This window comes from Oncorhynchus keta, unplaced genomic scaffold (genome assembly GCF_023373465.1).
Source record: "Oncorhynchus keta strain PuntledgeMale-10-30-2019 unplaced genomic scaffold, Oket_V2 Un_contig_26436_pilon_pilon, whole genome shotgun sequence".
In the NCBI taxonomy this organism is placed as follows: domain Eukaryota; kingdom Metazoa; phylum Chordata; class Actinopteri; order Salmoniformes; family Salmonidae; genus Oncorhynchus; species Oncorhynchus keta.
In genome coordinates, this window is record NW_026284969.1 from 878 (window position 1) to 10,000 (window position 9,123).

The 9,123-nt window shown below is 47.2% G+C and overlaps 1 protein-coding gene across 1 annotated transcript; it reads left to right on the top strand.

Moving 5' to 3' along the window:
• The first annotated feature begins 247 nt into the window (after positions 1-247).
• On the top strand, positions 248-5,014 carry LOC127922617 (LWamide neuropeptides-like). Its single transcript, XM_052506437.1, has 6 exons — positions 248-418; positions 954-1,757; positions 1,804-3,441; positions 3,486-4,101; positions 4,146-4,189; positions 4,233-5,014. Exons 1-3 carry the CDS (start codon positions 285-287, stop codon positions 2,942-2,944), a joined length of 2,079 nt encoding a protein of 692 aa, XP_052362397.1. The 5' UTR covers positions 248-284; the 3' UTR covers positions 2,945-3,441; positions 3,486-4,101; positions 4,146-4,189; positions 4,233-5,014.
• The last annotated feature ends 4,109 nt before the right edge of the window (positions 5,015-9,123 follow it).

Here is a 9,123-nt window from a genome sequence, read left to right on the forward strand (position 1 = left end):
CAGTACAGACAGGTTACACCTGGACACTACATGACTGAGTTACAGTACAGACAGGTTACACCTGGACACTACATGACTGAGTTACAGTACAGACAGGTTACACCTGTACACTACATGACTGAGTTACAGTACAGACAGGTTACACCTGGACACTACATGACTGAGTTACAGTACAGACAGGTTACACCTGGACACTACATGACTGAGTTACAGTACAGACAGGTTACACCTGGTTACACTACATGACTGAGTTACAGTACAGACAGGTTACACCTGGACACTACATGACTGAGTTACAGTACAGACAGGTTACACCTGGACACTACATGACTGAGTTACAGTACAGACAGGTTACACCTGGACACTACATGACTGAGTTACAGTACAGACAGGTTACACCTGGACACTACATGACTGAGTTACAGTACAGACAGGTTACACCTGGACACTACATGACTGAGTTACAGTACAGACAGGTTACACCTGGACACATCATGACTGAGTTACAGTACAGACAGGTTACACCTGGACACTACATGACTGAGTTACGGTACAGACAGGTTACACCTGGACACATCATGATGACTGAGTTACAGTACAGACAGGTTACACCTGTACACTACATGACTGAGTTACAGTACAGACATGTTACACCTGGACACTACATGACTGAGTTACAGTACAGACAGGTTACACCTGTACACTACATGACTGAGTTACAGTACAGACATGTTACACCTGGACACTACATGACTGAGTTACGGTACAGACAGGTTACACCTGAACACTACATGACTGAGTTACGGTACAGACAGGTTACACCTGGACACTACATGACTGAGTTACGGTACAGACAGGTTACACCTGGACACATCATGACTGAGTTACAGTACAGACAGGTTACACACACTACATGACTGGACACTACATGACTGAGTTACAGGTACAGACAGGTTACAGTACAGACAGGTTACACCTGGACACATCATGACTGAGTTACAGTACAGACAGGTTACACCTGGACACTACATGACTGAGTTACAGTACAGACAGGTTACACCTGGACACTACATGACTGAGTTACAGTACAGACAGGTTACACCTGGACACTACATGACTGAGTTACAGTACAGACAGGTTACACCTGGACACTACATGACTGAGTTACAGTACAGACAGGTTACACCTGGACACTACATGACTGAGTTACAGTACAGACAGGTTACACCTGGACACTACATGACTGAGTTACAGTACAGACAGGTTACACCTGGACACTACATGACTGAGTTACAGTACAGACAGGTTACACCTGGACACTACATGACTGAGTTACAGTACAGACAGGTTACACCTGGACACTACATGACTGAGTTACAGTACAGACAGGTTACACCTGGACACATCATGACTGAGTTACAGTACAGACAGGTTACACCTGGACACTACATGACTGAGTTACGGTACAGACAGGTTACACCTGGACACTACATGACTGAGTTACAGTACAGACAGGTTACACCTGGACACTACATGACTGAGTTACAGTACAGACAGGTTACACCTGGACACTACATGACTGAGTTACAGTACAGACAGGTTACACCTGGACACTACATGACTGAGTTACAGTACAGACAGGTTACACCTGGACACTACATGACTGAGTTACGGTACAGACAGGTTACACCTGGACACTACATGACTGAGTTACAGTACAGACAGGTTACACCTGGACACATCATGACTGAGTTACAGTACAGACACACTACACTGGCCAGGTAAACACTATAGCAGTTACAGTCCCAAATGGCCAGGTAAACACTGTTCCCTTGATAGTGCGCTACTGTTGACCAGATTGCTATGGGTTAGTCCTACGGGTCCTGGTCTATGGGTTAGTCCTACGGGTCCTGGTCTATGGGTTAGTCCTACGGGTCCTGGTCTATGGGTTAGTCCTACGGGTCCTGGTCTATGGGTTAGTCCTACGGGTCCTGGTCTATGGGTTAGTCCTACGGGTCCTGGTCTATGGGTTAGTCCTACGGGTCCTGGTCTATGGGTTAGTCCTACGGGTCCTGGTCTATGGGTTAGTCCTACGGGTCCTGGTCTATGGGTTAGTCCTACGGGTCCTGGTCTATGGGTTAGTCCTACAGGTCCTGGTCTATGGGTTAGTCCTACGGGTCCTGGTCTATGGGTTAGTCCTACGGGTCCTGGTCTATGGGTTAGTCCTACGGGTCCTGGTCTATGGGTTAGTCCTACGGGTCCTGGTCTATGGGTTAGTCCTACGGGTCCTGGTCTATGGGTTAGTCCTACGGGTCCTGGTCTATGGGTTAGTCCTACGGGTCCTGGTCTATGGGTTAGTCCTACGGGTCCTGGTCTATGGGTTAGTCCTACGGGCCCTGGTCTATGGGTTTGTCCTACGGGCCCTGGTCTATGGGTTAGTCCTACGGGCCCTGGTCTATGGGTTAGTCCTACGGGTCCTGGTCTATGGGTTAGTCCTACGGGTCCTGGTCTATGGGTTAGTCCTACGGGCCCTGGTCTATGGCTTAGTCCTACGGGTCCTGGTCTATGGGTTAGTCCTACGGGTCCTGGTCTATGGGTTAGTCCTACAGGTCCTGGTCTATGGGTTAGTCCTACGGGCCCTGGTCTATGGGTTTGTCCTACGGGCCCTGGTCTATGGGTTAGTCCTACGGGTCCTGGTCTATGGGTTAGTCCTATAGGTCCTGGTCTATGGGTTAGTCCTACGGGTCCTGGTCTATGGGTTAGTCCTACGGGTCCTGGTCTATGGGTTAGTCCTACGGGTCCTGGTCTATGGGTTAGTCCTACGGGTCCTGGTCTATGGGTTAGTCCTACGGGTCCTGGTCTATGGGTTAGTCCTACAGGTCCTGGTCTATGGGTTAGTCCTACGGGTCCTGGTCTATGGGTTAGTCCTGTATTGGAAATGTAGTGCTATTTTGGTCCCGTTCCAAGAACCACCCCAAACTCCCTCCCTCCCTCCCTACCCCCCTCCACACAGTTAGTCAGTAGCTAGCCTGAGGGGCCTTATCGTTAAGTAAACAGCCCCCAGAGAGCAAACAGCAGCCGTTACCGCGGTTACCAGCGCTACTTCACGATAATATGATAGGTAAGGTTTGTGTGTTTTATTGACAGAAAGATGTTTCTCCCCAAGGCTGGATTGATCTTGGTTCAAAGCAGTGTGAACTGATCACAGGGTTGATGTTGGTTTGATGAGGTGATCTGATGAACTGATCACAGGGTTGATGTTGGTTTGATGAGGTGATCTGATGAACTGATCACAGGGTTGATGTTGGTTTGATGAGGTGATCTGATGAACTGATCACAGGGTTGATGTTGGTTTGATGAGGTGAACTGATCTCAGGGTTGATGTTGGTTTGATGAGGTGATCTGATGAACTGATCACAGGGTTGATGTTGGTTTGATGAGGTGATCTGGTGAACTGATCACAGGGTTGATGGTGGTTTGATGAGGTGATCTGATGAACTGATCACAGGGTTGATGTTGGTTTGATGAGGTGATCTGATGAACTGATCACAGGGTTGATGTTGGTTTGATGAGGTGATCTGATGAACTGATCACAGGGTTGATGTTGGTTTGATGAGGTGATCTGATGAACTGATCACAGGGTTGATGTTGGTTTGATGAGGTGATCTGATGAACTGATCACAGGGTTGATGTTGGTTTGATGAGGTGATCTGATGAACTGATCACAGGGTTGATGTTGGTTTGATGAGGTGATCTGATGAACTGATCACAGGGTTGATGGTGATCTGATGAGGTGATCTGATGAACTGATCACAGGGTTGATGTTGGTTTGATGAGGTGATCTGGTGAACTGATCACAGGGTTGATGTTGGTTTGATGAGGTGATCTGATGAACTGATCACAGGGTTGATGTTGGTTTGATGAGGTGATCTGATGAACTGATCACAGGGTTGATGTTGGTTTGATGAGGTGATCTGATGAACTGATCACAGGGTTGATGTTGGTTTGATGAGGTGATCTGATGAACTGATCACAGGGTTGATGTTGGTTTGATGAGGTGATCTGATGAACTGATCACAGGGTTGATGTTGGTTTGATGAGGTGATCTGATGAACTGATCACAGGGTTGATGGTGATCTGATGAGGTGATCTGATGAACTGATCACAGGGTTGATGTTGGTTTGATGCTGTGATCTGATGAACTGATCACAGGGTTGATGTTGGTTGATGAGGTGATCTGATGAACTGATCACAGGGTTGATGTTGGTTTGATGAGGTGATCTGATGAACTGATCACAGGGTTGATGTTGGTTTGATGAGGTGATCTGATGAACTGATCACAGGGTTGATGTTGGTTTGATGAGGTGATCTGATGAACTGATCACAGGGTTGATGTTGGTTTGATGAGGTGATCTGATGAACTGATCACAGGGTTGATGTTGGTTTGATGAGGTGATCTGATGAACTGAACACAGGGTTGATGTTGGTTTGATGAGGTGATCTGATGAACTGACAGTCTGTCTGTTTCCTCTTCCTCCCTCAGACGGAGTCCACAAAGGATCCCAGAGGTCGACGCATCTGACCTCAAAAACCCCACATCTTTCTTCTCCCGGGGTTGCAAAATTCCAGAGACTTTCCCAGTTTTTTTTCCCAGAAATCCCTGTTTTGGAGGATTCCACGTCCTTATTTGTTCCCTCCTGATTCCACAGAATCTTTCAACTGTGGATTTCTGAGAAACTGACTTTTGGGAAAGTTAGTGGGAGGCCTTTTTTTTTTTTTTGCAGGCCTTCTCTCCTCTTCACCAAAATACACGATGACCGACTCTTCCTCTTGTGTCCACTTTGTATCTCTACATCAAGAAGTGTGAAACATTCAGGAAAAGGGCTTGTCGCTCGAAAAGAGGCTGACGACGAGGACTCTTAGAGAACAGACTTTGTGAAGCGCACAGCCGCTGAACACGGGGAAGATTTGTAAAATAGTTTATTATTAGACAAATAAAAACACTGCTCCTGTATTTCTCTGGGTTTTATTGGTCTGATTTGAAATCTGTTGTCCAATGAACTGTCTCATGTTGCACCCTTAATGTCTCAGTCTGTTACTACAGTCCACGTGTTCCTGTCTGGCAGCTCAGTCTGTTACTACAGTCCATGTGTTCCTGTCTGACAGCTCAGTCTGTTACTACAGTCCACGTGTTCCTGTCTGACAGCTCAGTCTGTTACTACAGTCCATGTGTTCCTGTCTGACAGCTCAGTCTGTTATTACAGTCCATGTGTTCCTGTCTGACAGCTCAGTCTGTTACTACAGTCCACGTGTTCCTGTCTGACAGCTCAGTCTGTTACTACAGTCCACGTGTTCCTGTCTGACAGCTCAGTCTGTTACTACAGTCCATGTGTTCCTGTCTGACAGCTCAGTCTGTTACTACAGTCCACGTGTTCCTGTCTGGCAGCTCAGTCTGTTACTACAGTCCACGTGTTCCTGTCTGACAGCTCAGTCTGTTACTACAGTCCACGTGTTCCTGTCTGACAGCTCAGTCTGTTACTACAGTCCATGTGTTCCTGTCTGACAGCTCAGTCTGTTACTACAGTCCATGTGTTCCTGTCTGGCAGCTCAGTCTGTTACTACAGTCCACGTGTTCCTGTCTGACAGCTCAGTCTGTTACTACAGTCCATGTGTTCCTGTCTGACAGCTCAGTCTGTTACTACAGTCCACGTGTTCCTGTCTGACAGCTCAGTCTGTTACTACAGTCCATGTGTTCCTGTCTGACAGCTCAGTCTGTTACTACAGTCCATGTGTTCCTGTCTGACAGCTCAGTCTGTTACTACAGTCCATGTGTTCCTGTCTGACAGCTCAGTCTGTTACTACAGTCCATGTGTTCCTGTCTGACAGCTCAGTCTGTTACTACAGTCCATGTGTTCCTGTCTGACAGCTCAGTCTGTTACTACAGTCCATGTGTTCCTGTCTGACAGCTCAGTCTGTTACTACAGTCCATGTGTTCCTGTCTGACAGCTCAGTCTGTTACTACAGTCCATGTGTTCCTGTCTGACAGCTCAGTCTGTTACTACAGTCCATGTGTTCCTGTCTGACAGCTCAGTCTGTTACTACAGTCCATGTGTTCCTGTCTGACAGCTCAGTCTGTTACTACAGTCCACGTGTTCCTGTCTGACAGCTCAGTCTGTTACTACAGTCCATGTGTTCCTGTCTGACAGCTCAGTCTGTTACTACAGTCCACGTGTTCCTGTCTGACAGCTCAGTCTGTTACTACAGTCCATGTGTTCCTGTCTGACAGCTCAGTCTGTTACTACAGTCCATGTGTTCCTGTCTGACAGCTCAGTCTGTTACTACAGTCCACGTGTTCCTGTCTGACAGCTCAGTCTGTTACTACAGTCCACGTGTTCCTGTCTGACAGCTCAGTCTGTTACTACAGTCCACGTGTTCCTGTCTGACAGCTCAGTCTGTTACTACAGTCCACGTGTTCCTGTCTGACAGCTCAGTCTGTTACTACAGTCCATGTGTTCCTGTCTGACAGCTCAGTCTGTTACTACAGTCCATGTGTTCCTGTCTGGCAGCTCAGTCTGTTACTACAGTCCACGTGTTCCTGTCTGACAGCTCAGTCTGTTACTACAGTCCACGTGTTCCTGTCTGACAGCTCAGTCTGTTACTACAGTCCACGTGTTCCTGTCTGACAGCTCAGTCTGTTACTACAGTCCATGTGTTCCTGTCTGACAGCTCAGTCTGTTACTACAGTCCATGTGTTCCTGTCTGACAGCTCAGTCTGTTACTACAGTCCACGTGTTCCTGTCTGGCAGCTCAGTCTGTTACTACAGTCCATGTGTTCCTGTCTGACAGCTCAGTCTGTTACTACAGTCCATGTGTTCCTGTCTGACAGCTCAGTCTGTTACTACAGTCCACGTGTTCCTGTCTGACAGCTCAGTCTGTTACTACAGTCCACGTGTTCCTGTCTGGCAGCTCAGTCTGTTACTACAGTCCATGTGTTCCTGTCTGACAGCTCAGTCTGTCACTACAGTCCACGTGTTCCTGTCTGACAGCTCAGTCTGTTACTACAGTCCACGTGTTCCTGTCTGACAGCTCAGTCTGTTACTACAGTCCATGTGTTCCTGTCTGACAGCTCAGTCTGTTACTACAGTCCATGTGTTCCTGTCTGACAGCTCAGTCTGTTACTACAGTCCATGTGTTCCTGTCTGACAGCTCAGTCTGTTACTACAGTCCACGTGTTCCTGTCTGACAGCTCAGTCTGTTACTACAGTCCATGTGTTCCTGTCTGACAGCTCAGTCTGTTACTACAGTCCATGTGTTCCTGTCTGACAGCTCAGTCTGTTACTACAGTCCATGTGTTCCTGTCTGACAGCTCAGTCTGTTACTACAGTCCACGTGTTCCTGTCTGACAGCTCAGTCTGTTACTACAGTCCATGTGTTCCTGTCTGACAGCTCATTTGTTGCATTCAGCGAAGCGGCTCAGAAGAGGAGGTTAATGTCTGTCTGTCTGTCTGTCTGTCTGTCTGTCTGTCTGTCTGTCTGTCTGTCTGTCTGTCTGTCTGTCTGTCTGTCTGTCTGTCTGTCTGTCCGTCTGTCCATCTATCCATCTATCCATCCATCCTGCTAGATAGGTTTCTATATTACTGTCCATCCATCCATCCTGCTAGATAGGTTTCTATATTACTGTCCATCCATCTATCCATCCATCCATCCATCCTGCTAGATAGGTTTCTATATTACTGTCCATCCATCCATCCATCCTGCTAGATAGGTTTCTACATTACTGTCCATCCATCCATCTATCTGTCCATCTATCCATCCATCCATCCATCCTGCTAGATAGGTTTCTACATTACTGTCCATCCATCTATCCATCCATCCATCCATCCTGCTAGATAGGTTTCTATATTACTGTCCATCCATCCATCCTGCTAGATAGGTTTCTACATTACTGTCCATCCATCCATCCATCCATCCTGCTAGATAGGTTTCATATTATTGTCCATCCATCCATCCATCCATCCTGCTAGATAGGTTTCCATATTACTGTCCATCCATCTATCTGTCCATCCATCCTGCTAGATAGGTTTCCATATTACTGTCCATCCATCTATCTGTCCATCCATCCTGCTAGATAGGTTTCCATATTACTGTCCATCCATCTATCTGTCCATCCATCCTGCTAGATAGGTTTCCATATTACTGTCCATCCATCTATCTGTCCATCCATCCTGCTAGATAGGTTTCCATATTACTGTCCATCCATCCATCATCCATCTCTGTCCATCCATCCATATCCATCCTGCTAGATAGGTTTCTATATTACTGTCCATCCATCCATCCATCCATCCTGCTAGATATGTTTCTATATTACTGTCTATCTATCCATCCATCCATCCATCCTGCTAGATAGGTTTCTATATTACTGTCCATCCATCCATCCATCCATCCATCCATCCATCCATATCCATCCTGCTAGATAGGTTTCTATATTACTGTCCATCCATCTATCCATCCATCCTGCTAGATAGGTTTCTATATTACTGTCCATCCATCCATCCATCCATCCATCCATCCATCCATCCTGGTAGATAGGTTTCTATATTACTGTCCATCCATCCATCCATCCTGCTAGATAGGTTTCTATATTACTGTCCATCTATTATTCATCTATGCTCTGATGGAGCTGCATTTAGCTGGGGAATATAGAATATCAGGTGTCCTCTCAAACCTTAACCTCCTCTGTCCAGTGGACCTCTCAGACCCTAACCTCGTCTGTCCAGTGGACCTCTCAAACCCTAACCTCCTCTGTCCAGTGGACCTCTCGAACCCTAACCTCCTCTGTCCAGTGGACCTCTCAAACCCTAACCTCCTCTATCCAGTGGACCTCTCAGACCCTAACCTCCTCTGTCCAGTGGACCTCTCAGACCTTAACCTCCTCTGTCCAGTGGACCTCTCAAACCCTAACCTCCTCTGTCCAGTGGACCTCTCAAACCCTAACCTCCTCTGTCCAGTGGACCTCTCAAACCCTAACCTCCTCTGTCCAGTGGACCTCTCAAACCCTAACCTCCTCTGTCCAGTGGACCTCTCAAACCCTAACCTCCTCTGACCAGTGGAACTCTCTAACCC

Excerpts from the sequence above, each read along its gene's own strand:
- LOC127922617 (XM_052506437.1), top strand. The coding sequence starts at position 285 with ATGACTGAGTTACAGTACAGACAGGTTACACCTGGACACTACATGACT. Across the intron at positions 419-953 it reads CCTGGACACTACATGACTGA|GTTACAGTACAGACAGGTTA; the intron begins GTTACAGTACAG and ends AGGTACAGACAG. Across the intron at positions 1,758-1,803 it reads CACATCATGACTGAGTTACA|TCCCAAATGGCCAGGTAAAC; the intron begins GTACAGACACAC and ends TAGCAGTTACAG.